The 13,486-nt window shown below is 38.5% G+C and overlaps 1 protein-coding gene across 2 annotated transcripts in view; it reads right to left on the reverse strand.

Moving 5' to 3' along the window:
• Sik2 (salt inducible kinase 2) overlaps positions 1-13,486 on the reverse strand; it is a 144,186-nt gene that overhangs the window by 28,136 nt on the left and 102,564 nt on the right. For both annotated transcript variants that reach the window (XM_045145673.1, XM_045145672.1), the window contains exons 5-6: positions 1,380-1,504; positions 883-1,006 (exon numbers count right to left, since the gene is read on the reverse strand). In XM_045145673.1, the coding sequence (XP_045001608.1) occupies positions 883-1,006; positions 1,380-1,504 (249 nt within the window). The remainder of the gene's footprint in view (positions 1-882; positions 1,007-1,379; positions 1,505-13,486) is intronic.

Consider the following 13,486-nt stretch of genomic DNA (forward strand, 5'->3'; position numbering starts at 1 on the left):
ATAGGTAAGATAATGAGCTCTCTCCAGTGGGCTAGTGGTTTTTTCATCAGTGCTGCTGACTGACTCTAAGCAAACTGCAGATGCAACTGAGTGAGTGCTAGCTAATGCTGAGCTGACATGGGGCTCTTTACCAGCCTTCCCTAAGCTAACCTACTGGTCACTGTGCAGCAGGCACAATGTTAAATGCTTTGCACAGAGAAATTTAATCATCCTCATGACACCTGTTGAGCAGAGACTATTAATTCTATTTTACAGATGAGGAACTGAGGTATAGAAAGGAGAAAAGACTCGGCAATACAACAAGGGCAGCAAGTGCTAAAGTCAGGATTTCAACCAAGTTGTCTAGCTCCAAAGCATGTGCTCTTAATTATTCAAGAAAACTACTTGTATAGTTATGGGAAACGAGGCAGGAAAGAAAACCAAAAACAAAACTAAGGAGTAAATCTAACCACCGCTTATATAACAATCCAATGAGACAGCTAAGGATTGTGGCATTTCAACTTAATTCACCAGAGTTCTGCCAACTGACGTCTAATTTAAAATCTTTTATTTTTGCAAACCCATTTCATACTTAAGAGTAAAAAATGGTGGTAAACTTCTCTATGAAGTGCTTCTTTAAATCTAAAATAAACTTCAGGCATTTATAAGCCCAGAGTGAATGGAAAAACCTGCTACTTTTGATCTGGGTAACTTCTGTTCTCAGCTACAAGAGGGAAGGCTGGAATTTGTCTCATCTATATGGAGAGTGCTGTACAGTCCTATGGCTTTTACAAAGAGTCAGTCATTTTATCTGTTACCCATATTCTCAGCAAGGAACTTTGACAAGACTTCACTTGGAGCAAATTCTATAAAACACCATGAACATGATGAGCAGCTTGTTACCTTCTGACATGAAATATGGAATCCGGAATCGTCCTTCCAAAACCCTCTGCCTCAAAATTGGAAGAGTTGGTCCATCAAAAGGGAGAGCTCCACAGACAAGGACATAAAGCACAACCCCCATGCTCTAGGGAAAAAAACAATGCAGTCACTTCCCAGGGAGAATGTCTTTCTGGTTCTCCTTAGGGCTTTTAAAATCAATCAACTGGACTGACAAACTTATTTCCAAAATTACTATTGTTCTCATAATTTGAAATTTTCTTAACCCTTATAGTAAGTATATTAAATGCCAAATGATCTGAGTTTGATCATTTTGCTTACTGCTTAACTTTAATCACTGCTAATATTAGGATGACAATTCCTTCCTAGGGAGGCACTTCAAGCTGTTCTGAGTGACTACAATCCAGTGGATGGGGAGAGTATGAACTCTTTGTGTGTTGAGTGCCAGGAGCTTCAAGAGTCATTACAGGTACATTTAACACAGCAAAGCAAAGCTATACCCAAATATCCAGCTGTGGTCCTTCATACTGCTGCCCTTCAAAGACTTCTGGGGCTGCATACGGCGGGCTGCCACACCATGTTGCCAGCAGTTCACCACTTTTAAAGAAATTTCCAAAACCGAAATCTATTGGAATGGAAATAAATGTTATTTTAATCTATGTTCCCAAACTACACTTGCTTTTCTTTTCTTTTCTTTTTTTTTTTGTTTGTTTTTTTGAAGCAGGGTCTTGCTCTAGCCTAGGCTGACCTGGAATTCTCTCTGTAGTCTCAGGCTGGCCTTGAACTGACAACAATCCTCCTACTTCTGGCTCTCAAGTGCTGGGATTAAAGATGTGTACCACCACACCTGGTTATACTTGCATTTCTCTGTGACACACTTTATAACATACTATTCCCACTATTCACTCTGAGGTCCAAGATGACATCTATCTTACATTTTCCTAGAAACTAGCACAATGAAAAGTAAATAATAAATACCGTTGAACGAGTGAATATGCAGACTGAGAGTTCCTATCAAATGAGTGAGAGACCAGAAGACCTTAAAACTTTTTTTTTTTTTTTTTTTGAAAGTGTCTTACTATGTATCCCAGGCTGGTCTTGAATTCATCATCTTTTTTGCCTCACCTTCCCAAGTGTTAGGATTACTTGTGTGTGCTATCATACCCAGCTCTTAAGTTATATATTTTAAGGGTAAAAGAAAAGTCACTGATGTGGACAACCATTGTGACTTTCATATGCACAGGACTTTAACTACTTGATAATTAATAATGTGCTTTTTAACTCATATGATCTATAAGGAAAGAAATCAAAGTCAAACAAGTAAGTGAATGGTTCTCTGACTCCAGGTAGCACACATACAACCTTTTGAGTCAACTAATAGTTCTCTAAGCATTGGTCTGTACATACTGCTTCAGGCAGGTACTCAAGATATCAATCTGAATAGCTCATTAACATATAATGTTGTACAGCCAGACCACAGGTCACTTATTACCATCATAATTTATAGGTTACACTGGGATTATACTTCAAAACAATTGTAAGCTTTATCCTTATAAATCTTAGTCATGCTGAATTCAGATTGTATATGCAGAATACATTTATGCTACACTCAAATGCCTTCAATATGTACACACAAATACTCAGTGATCTTTGGTAAAGATGCAAGCTTACCCATATGGTAAGCCTGCAGTACATGCGTAGGAAACTTAAATGAAGCCTGAGAAAGTAGTGGATCCAGTTTCTATTACCAGACAGACAGGCACTTGAATGAGGGTCAGTACCTGCGAACCTTAGTTTCCCCATCTGTAAAGCTGCAACAGTAAACATACCTAGTGAGCAGCTGTTGTGAGGAGCTAATGTGTAAACTGCTGTGTTGCTTGCACTTTGAGTCAACACATATGCTGGTAACTCAGACAAAGCATTCTCTCAGCTTGCTGACATAAGAACAGGTATGCAAGGCTGGAGAGATGGCTTAGCGGTTAAGTGCTTGCCTGTGAAGCCTAAGGACCCCAGTTCGAGGCTCAATTCCCCAGGACCCACGTTAGCCAGATGCACAAGGGGGTGCACGTGTCTGGAGTTTGTTTACACTGGTTGGAGGGCCTGGCATGCCAATTCTCTCTGTCTCCCTCTTTCTCTCTTTGTCTGTCGCTCTCAAATAAATAAATAAAAATAATTAAAAAAAAAGAACAGGTATGCAGCAATAGCAGTATTAACATCCTGTCACAATGAGTTAGGAAGAACTACAGTTGTCTTCTAATTTTGCCACTTTTTATCTTCAAATCTCATAGAGATAGGTATTTAACTTCCCTGAACTATTGTTTTCAAATCTATTTCTGGGAGGACAACCCACTGCCTAGACAGGATACTGTGAGGATTAAATAAGATGAAATATGAAGCCAAGTGCTGGCGCACACCTTTAATCCTAGCACTCAGGAAGCAGAGATAGGAGGATCACTGTGAGTTCGAGGCCACCCTGAGACTTCATAGTGAATTCCAGGTCAGCCTGAGCTAGAATGAGACCCTATCTCAAAACTGATCCCCTCCCACTCAAAAATAGATGAAAGATGAAAAATGCAAAGAGCGCAGATGTGGGTGTCAGTACTTCAGCAGAACCAACATTACCAATGATTGCATCAGAGAAAAAGGTAAAAAGGTCCAGGGGGACTACACAGGAGGGGTAGGAAAAATTTAGCTGGAGCATAAGGGAGAATGAGAAAAGAAGGTACACTTAGAGAAAGAGTTGGACACAGTTTCTACTTGGTGGGTGTCTATGTGAAGCATGGGCCAGGTGATACCAATCACATCTCTTTACAAAGCAACCTCACTTTAGCCCTATAATCCACTCTCCGAAATGATGCCAAAAGGTCCTTATCTTTTGTATTCAACCTCAGTGAACCACTCCTGTCACCACCTAACTTCTGTGTACACAGAGATCTATGTTCTAATTTTCTAGAAAAAAACTGTACTCTTGAATAAGTTAAGCATTAGATGTGCAAATCTGGTTTCAAGAGAAAAAGGTGTATTTCTCTTAGACAGAAAAAGTCCAAGAAGCTTTGGGATATGTGTTTGGAGAGCCTGAAATAGGTACAATAATGAATGCACTTTAAACCATAATCACAGGATGAGTTTTTTAGTATACACAAGTTGAAGAAACTCTCCAAATAGCACTGTAAAGTTTCAATGTCTCCAAACAGCAAGACAGAGTTATGTCATTCTGAACCTCCTTGGTGAAATAAGCTCAAAGAGGGAGCACAAGCCTGTGGGGAAGGCGGCCTGGCACGTGGTCTTGGGCTCTTTCATTGTGTCTGTGATGGTTCAGTTTCAGTCTTGTTTTTATATCTGTAATCACCTGATGAGAGGATTAAGAATTCATAAATATATATATAACACTCTTGAAACATAGTTTCACAGAGATTTGAGTAGCTTTCTTCATTCACAGCCTATAACTTCCTGTTAAAAACATATAGTTCTAGGTGTGGTGGTGCTCACCTTTATCCCAGCACAGGCAGAGGTAGAATTGCTATGAGTTTGAGGCCAGCCTGAGACTAATTCCAGGTCAGCCTGGGCTACAGCCACACCTTGTCTTGAAAACAAAAAAACAAAAAAACAAAAAAAAAAAGGCATATAGTGCAGTAAGGGGTAAGCAAATAGGTGAATTATACAGGACTGAAATTCAGGATGTACTTTAAAAAATATTTTATTTTTATTTATTTATTTGACAGAGAAAGAGGAGGGAGAGAAAGAGAGACAGAGAGAGAGAATGAATATGGGTGTGCCAGGGTCTATAGCCACTGCAAATGAACTCCAGATACATGTGCCTCCTGTGCATCTGGCTAACGTGGGTCCCACGGAATCAAACCTGGGTCCTTTGGCTTTGCAGGCAAATGCCTTAACCACTAAGCAATCCCTCCAGCCCAGGATGTACTTTTTAATCATTTACTAAAATGGATTGGGCTCAATAATTGTCCTTCAGTTTCTATAAAGGGTTTACTGCAGTATCTCCAATGGACACTCAAATCCAGAGACATTCATGTCCTTTATATAAAATGGTGTGATATTTGCATAACCTACATATTTCTTGTGTATACTTTAAGTCATATGTAGATTATTTATGATACTCAGTACAGTACAGAGGCTATGTAAACAAGTTGTCATACTGAACTTCTTAGGACATAATAACAAGAAAAGTCTTCACAGGTTTAGTACAGATAAAACTTTCCTAGGTCTAATTACATAGTATCCATCAACAACAATATAAAAACTTTTCCCTAGGGACTGTTTTCCATCTGTGGTTTCCATCTATCTCAGGATATAGAGCCCACATATATAGAAAGCCCACTGTATTTACACTTTATCACATCAGCCAATTCATTCATCCCTTCATTAAACATATGAACACCATAAATGTGTTAGCCACTATAGAAACACGTAAGAAAGTCTCACAGCAACACAAAAGAGCTATAGAGCATCATCACTAACTTCTGGCAAGCATTATGGAAGCAATCACTTGGGCATTTCTTTCTCTAAACCAGACTTAGATTTGAGGTCATGTTGGAAAGAAAACTTTTTTTTTTTTCTGAACTACTTTGTCATAAAACTTAGGCCACACAATCTTGAATCTACCTTGTATCTTTTTAAGCTTCTTCTTTTGAAATTCATGCAGATTTCTAGAGACAATAAAGTCAGGAGCATTTCCAATAGCCTTCACTCAGCTTCCTCTCATGTTAACAGGTTACATAACCACAGCACAATGATCAAAACCAAGAAAGTGACATTTACTCAATAATACCAATAAACCAATTTACAGTCTTCAGTGTTTCTCACTGATGTTCCTTTTTAGTTCAGGATTCCATGGTGTATTTAGAATCACCCCTCTTCTCTCGAGTCTTCTCCAATTTGATATAATTCCTCAGTTTTTCCTTGTTTATGTCTTGAAAGAGCACTACTCTTATATTTTGTAGACCTTCAATAAAACTGGGGCGGTCTAATGCTTTCTCACAATTAGATGAGGATAAGGACTTTTTGAGCACAGCCTAACAGAGGTGATGTGCTGGTTTCAGTGCACCATATAAGGAAGGGGTATGTGTACCATATAAGGAAGGGGTATGTGTTATTAGAGCTACTTACTTGTGAGGTTTGACTTTGATTACTTGATTAAGGCTGTGTTTTCTGGGTTTTCCCAGTAAGAAGTTACTATCCTTCCTCTTGCAATTAATAAATGGTTTTGAAAAGAGACACCAAAGGCTGGAGAGATGGCTCAGCGATTAAGGTGGTTGCCTTCAAAGCCCAATGACCAGGGTTCAATTCCCCAGTACCCACATAAAACCAGAGGCACAAAGTGGCATATACATCTGGAGTTCTTTTACAGTGGAGAGGGCAGAGGCCCTGGCCCACCCATTCTTTTTTTCTCTCTCTCTGCTTGTAAATAAGTAAATAAAAATAAATTAAAAGAAACAGAGAAGAGACATTGAGACCATGAATATCCTTTTCTTTTAATATTTTATTTTATTTTTTATTTTTTTGGTTTTTCAAGGTAGGGTCTCACTGTGGTCCAGGCTGACCTGGAATTAACTCTGTACTCTCAGGGTGGCCTCGAACTCATGGCGATCCTCCTACCTCTGCCTCCTAAATGCTGGGATTAAAGGCGTGCGCCACCACGCCCGGCTTAATATTTTATTTTTATTTTTATTTATTTATTTTTTTTGTGGTTTTTCGAGGTAGGGTCTCACTCTGGTCCAGCTGACCTGGAATTAACTCTGTCATCTCAGGGTGGCCTTGAACTCATGGCAACCCTCCTACCTCTGCCTTCCAAGTGCTGGGATTAAAGGTGTGCGCCACCACGCCTGGCAATATTTTATTTTTATTTAATAAAGAAAGAGAGAGAGAATGTAGGGCCTCCAGCCACTACAAACGAACTCCAGACTCATGTGCCCCCTTGTACATCATCTGGCTATTGTGGGTCCTGGGGAATTGAACCTGGGTCCTTTGACTTTGCAGGCAAATTCCTTAACAGCTAAGCCATCCCTCCAGCCCATCCTGTTTTACTTTCAGTGTTTACTCACTAGTTTTAGCATTTGCAAATGTAAAATCAGTGAGTACTTATAATAATGGTTAGGTTTTGTTTCCCCTCATGCCTTATAATTTTGTTTTTTACTTTTAGCTGCCAAATAATATATAATAGATACTTATGGGATATAATGTGATGTATGAAATATAATATGTGTACATTGTAAAATGGTTGAATCTCACTAATAAACAAACCTATTACCTCATTAATCACAATTTCTCTCTAGGAACAGTTTCTTATTTATTACATTGCCATATTATATATTGTTCTAAATATTTACTTTGAATTCCAATTGAATTGAAATGAAGTTGAATTGAAAAAGAAAATTTTTTTATGCTAAAATGGTTCTAAGCTTGGGCTATTAAGTGTTAATTCATATCAACACCTGTGTCTTTCTTTTCAATCCACTTCCATCTTTAAAATTTTTTTATTTTACTTTAAGTACTTCCTTATCTTTTGCTACCAAATCTTCTAAGCTTATCTCATATTTTCCCTACCCTAGCCAAAATATCACCATGTCTCTAGGAAGCCATTGTTCTTTTCATTAAAGAATAGTATTTAGAAGCTAAGATTAGGCCCTATTTTTGCTCACTGATATGCCCCAGTACCTATAGATGCAAGTGACTAAGCCAGTGTTAAAATATAGGTCTGTTCTTTTTTATATTACACAACAGAAGCAAGGATGCCACAGTGGGAAGTTTGATCCAACTTCAAACTGGAGATACTGATGATAGAACCCAGAATATACCCTTACCATTAAACAGAAATGAAAGACTTATTTTAATATTTCTTGATATATCCACATTGTCTCTCTTGGATTGAGATGAAGCTTACTTATAAAAGGTAGGATTTGTGCTAGAATCTTTAACTATAGATCAATTGACTCTCATGGAAATCAACATGGCTGAGTTATATAACTATCTCTGTCTAACCATTAGCAGACAACAGATATATCTGACCACAAACTAGAACTGTTCTAATTGTTTTCTGTTCTTTACTTTGAAAGTTGACCTTTATCTTCTGATAACAAAAGCCATTGTTACCATTATCACTAAATGACAGGAGTAGCTACCAATGTGTTTTAGGAACAACAAAGCCTTGCAAAAAGTAAATAAGGTGCTGCTCACTGTCTAATGGGAACCAAGAACAGGAAGAGAGCTGATTCTGTGTGTGGGGATGAAATAAAGAAATAGACGAAAGTGAAACATACCTGGGGGAACTGCTAAGATGCAGACTGTGATAGAGTCTGGGATGCTGTGCTTCTAACATGCTCTGAAAATATGTCATTATGCTGTTCCCAAAAGCACTTGAGCACCAAAGACCAGAGAACAACACATGTTGTGCATAAGATGCTGAATAGTTTATTAGCATCTAATGCTATAAAATAATAATTACTAAATACTTTCAGAATTTTGATTTAAGGAGAAATTATTAGTAAAGTCAGTTTTCTAAAAAGGAAAAAAGCAAATAAATCTTTGAGAAAAAATAAATAAATTCTATAAATCACAACCAAGGCAATTTTTAATTTTCAGCACTGTCTTAAAATGTCAAACTTGTAATGTTAAAAATTTCTCATGCTGAGAAATTTAGCCTTGTTTCTCAACCTACCAGTAGCATTTAGCTATCTAGCCTCAATGAAAGGGACACATCCTCTGTCATCTTCCTGGTAGGAAAGTGAGGATAACAGTCATGGGGAAGTGAACACTGACAAGTGAAATGTAGAAGAGAGAGCAACAGGAATGAAGCTGACTCAGTGCACAAACTGAATACCTATTTGCCAACACTGGCATCAAAACATACTTTGTTGCTCAACTGGCAAGAAAAAGCCACTCTCATTGTCTGACAGGGGGGCACAGGAACAATCATCACAGTTGTGATGACAGGTAATCTTGCAGACCAGTATAAGACATCCATTTGACCAATCAGGGATACAATAAGCTAAGAAGCAAGTAATTGATGTTTCCCACCCTCAAAGGAATAAGAATAAGGGAAGATAAGAAAAGCTTAGAGCTCCTTCACATTCTAGGTGTGATGTGCTGCTCCCACTAAGCAGGACTGCTGGGTGTATCATCATCATGCTTGTTCATGAAAGGCTCCTTTCACATTTTACATGATACAAGTAGCAGAAAGATGAGCAATAGAAGATTTTCAATAAATATTTTCCAATAATCCCTTTTTTCACCTTCCCCACCCTTTCTCAGTTCTTGGACAAAACACTGGGGCCACATACACTGAAATCTTGTCTTGCCGTCTTCTAAATAGGAAGGGTATCAGAAGCAATAGCAGAGATATGGGCCACTTATCAAGCCAGAAAGGAAGCACTCCTCTTGAGCTAAAGACAAGTGACTTCTAATGCACAGGCCAGATTTGTCAGGCTTATTGGACATTACTAATTTCATTTAAGGTTTTAGTCAGAAGAAAAAAAAACTTTCACCAAGTAGAGATAATCTTAAATGTATAAACTTTTCTTGTTCTTTTACAACTTGTATTAATAAAGACTGGATGATGTTTTTAATTTTTTTTATTGACAACTTCCATAATTGTAAACAATCTCCCATGGTAATCCCCTACCTCTCCTCACTTTCCCCTTTGAAGATTGGCTAATTGTTAAAAAATGTGCTGAAGGGGGTTATATGGCTATCAAAGTTTTAAGGGTTTGTTTTCACATGGAATCAAGTCTATACTGAATACAAATAGCAGCGACCTTTATTGGGTGTTTACATGGTGCCAGGCACTTTAATTAACAATTTATTTCACAAACACTTCAATAGGACTATGTACCAGGCACTCTTTTAAGTAGTCTGCAAATATTAATTCAAGTAATAACCACTATGAGATAGGAATTTGCACCAGTCCTCCATTACAGAGAAGCTGAGAACAGAGGTTAGGAAATGTCTCCAAAGTGACTTAACTAGTAAGTGGCAGTGCCAAGATTCAAGATTCACAGTCAGAGGCCTTTTTTTCCCCCCTAACCTAGTACCCTGTATTACTTTCTTGTCTCTAATAATCACTAATCTCTATGGTGTCCCTGAAAAACAGATTAATTTCTATTTAATAGAAACAGAATGCTGACATAGAAAGACTAAGTAATCAGTTACAAGTGGCACAACTAGAATTTGTGCCAGTGGCATGTTACCCTACTCAGCACTCTGTATGAAGTCCTATTTGAACTGTGAATATTTTCTGAAAATTTATTCTAAGTAATTAATGTATCTGCATTTTTAAGTATTATAAAATTTTCTAACTAAGACAATTGGAGAATAAAACTAAATATACTTCATCTTAATGCCTGAATATCCACTATAAACTAAACTAGCCAAACAGGTAGGATGTATCAATGCTATAATTAATGAAATTCCTGAAAGCCAACTGTGCTTTGAATTACTCTGAATGTCCCAAGCTCCTATTTGAAGACTGAAGTCCTCATGATTGGGGCAATGAGCACACATAGGTAAGTGAATCTTCTGCATTATTGCAGAGAATAGAAAGTAGAGAGTGATCTCAGAGCCATGCTTCTGAATTGATTAAAATTATGCATGCCTGAGACTTCTACTCCACTTCCTGTCTTACAAATAAAAACATAAGAGCAAACCTATATTTGGTATGTGCTTCTTTCAAATTTCAATACAGTAAATGGCTTTTAAAAAAGTTCACTTATAATAGCTTACTTAGCATTTAAAGAGACTTTTATAAGTAAAAGAACCAGATTTTTTGTTTTTTTTTTCGAGATAGGGTCTCACTGTAGTCCAGGCTGACCAGAAAATCACTATGTAGTCTCAGGGTGGCCTCGAACTCACAGTGATTTACCTACCTCTGCCTCCTAAATGCTGGGATTAAAGGTGTGTGCCACCATGCCTGGCTAGAAAATGTTTAATTTAAGTAATAATTTTGTATTTCACTCGATTTCTTTTCCCACAGAGTTCTATCTGTCCTGTGTTAGGTTTCTTTAAAAGCTCAAGTTATCATAAGCTGAATGTGGTAGCACACACCTTTAATCTCAGCACTCAGGAGGCAGAGATAGGAGGACCGCTGTGAATTTGAGGCCAGCCTGGAACTACAGAGTGAGGTCCAGGTTACTCTGGGGTAGAGACCCTCCCTTGAAAAAAAATAAGCCAAAAACTATCAGAGATCAAAAGTTCTGCTTTTGCATTTTCATGTGGTGAGTGCAGCTGTATGTCCTATGCACACATTTGCAGAACATTGCTCTTCTGCACTGTTTTCTCCAGGTGGAGTGTTTCACCAAACCTGGAGCTACTGTTGGTAGGTCAGGCTACCCAGTGAGCCCCAGCAAATATCCTGCCTCAAGTCCCTATAGGACTGGGGTTACAGGTGTGTATGACAATGCTCAGTTTTTACATGGGTGCGGGGGATCAAACTCAGGTCCTCACGTTTGCACAGAAGGTACTCTTAGCTGCTGAGCCATCTCCTCAGCCACAGAGATCAAATGGCTTTCTTAAAGGTAAGCAAGGCCATCAGAAAGTTGTAAGATCTACTGATAAAAACAAATAAAGAAATTTAAAAAGTTTAACTTTTTAATGTGTGTGGTATGCATGCATGTGTGTATGCATGTGGGTGTGAAGCCCAGGGGTCAATGTTGGGTAATTTTCTCAACCACTGTCCTCATTTTCTTGAAACAAGATCCCTCACGGATCCCAGGGCTCACTGATTTGGCTAGACAAGCAGTTCAGCATGTCCATGGGATTCTCCTGTCTCTGCCTGCCAGGTGCACATTAGCTTCTGAGGGATCCAAATTGAAGTCTCATTCTTGTGTGGCAAGCACCTAATCAGCTGGGCTCTCTCTCCAGCCCCCATATCTAAACTCTTTTTTGTGGGGGAGTGGGAGGTTTGAGGTACAGTCTCCCAATAGCCCAGGCTGACCTGGAATTAGTCTCAAAGCGGCCTTGGTAATCCTCCTACCTCTGTCTCCCAACTGCTGGGATTAAAGGCGGCACCATCATGCCCTGCAACACAAACTTTTTATGACACATAGAATCCTTCACAATCTGGCTACTTGTCTAGGCTTGTTTTCTATCAGCCCTCTCTGGCACTTAGTATATTCCATGAGCTGGGCCTGTAGCTTTCCTAAGCATTTTGGAGTTCTTTTTAGCCCCTGCCTTTGTTCATGATGAGTCTGATGTCATATAACAACCTCGCTGACCCTGACTTGACTCCTACCTTTCCCTTCTCTCTTTCTCTGTCTGGCCACCACTAGCACCACCACAAATACCTTCTTTTAAATCAAGTATTAATTAATAGTTTCCCTGATCTATCCACTCAGCGTTAGACTTCTTCCTCTTAGCTTCCTGGAATTGAAAACAATGATTGGTTTGTGCTTTATTTACTTCTGAGAGGCCTGGTTCTTTAAGTTATTAGGGTAAGAGCAGAGGTAAGCTTTTGTCTTCCCATTGCTGATTTAAGAAAATTTCATTATTATTTATTTGCTCTGTCTTGGAATGTGTGTATCTCCAATATTTACCCTAGGAGGTTAAAAGATGCTTAATAAACACTCACTAACATTTGACATTAAGGATAGTAAGGATGTCAGAGAAAGAAATACAGGCAAGGCTTATTTAAATGCTTAGACCTATTGTATGTATAATGTATAATAGATTTGTAATAGAAACAAGGTCATTAAATGGATAAATATAGAATAATAGAACAGAAAATTTACTTAGTAATCACCTCTAAGGTAGAATTGACACACAATGCTTAGAAATTCTAACACTGTTGCTACTTATTACCTGTCACCTAACAAGTTATTTGACCTCTGTGTGTGTGTGTGTGTTTGTGTGTGTTTCATCTAAAAAGTGGCCCAAGCTATGCAGCTCCTAATGATACCATGATGATGAATGACAGAACTTAGCAGAACACCTCAGAACAAGGGCTCAATTCAGTGCTAAGTGCCATACCATCTTAAGCAAAGGGAACAGCTTCAGCACCTGACATGTTACTTGTCTTCTGTCAAAATTAAGAAAGCCTTAAAGCTCGCATTTTCAGAAACAAAAATAAAGACAGTAAAACTCAACAAAATGAAAATCCAAATGTCATATAGCATTAGACACACCACACTGACCTACCTATTTAAAAAATTTATTTTATGACAGAGCGTGTATGCATGAGAGAGAATTGGCAGGCTAAGGCCTCCAGCCATTGAATCAAACTCCAGACAGATGTATCACCTTGTGTGTCTGGCTTATGTCGGGTCTGGGAGTCAAACATGGGCCCTGTGTCTTCACAGGTAAGCACCTTAACTGCTAAGTCACCTCTCCAGCCCTGACCTACATATTTTTAAGCACAAATAGATATAAACAGATAAAACTTGGTTGTAACCATAAAGCAGTATTTGGTGTTTACAAGTTTCTTTGGTGTCTTACCATTACATTTGACATTTTCTTTTGAGCTACTAGTGAGAGTACTCTATAGGTCCCACAACACATTAACACCTCTCTTTGTCTGTAAAGACCTCCAGACCTTCTTAGAGCTACTGTTTTAGTGACCTTGGTTAGGTAATAAAGGAATGCAAAGAAGCCAGGCATGGTG

This window comes from Jaculus jaculus, chromosome 3 (genome assembly GCF_020740685.1).
Source record: "Jaculus jaculus isolate mJacJac1 chromosome 3, mJacJac1.mat.Y.cur, whole genome shotgun sequence".
Classification (NCBI taxonomy): domain Eukaryota; kingdom Metazoa; phylum Chordata; class Mammalia; order Rodentia; family Dipodidae; genus Jaculus; species Jaculus jaculus.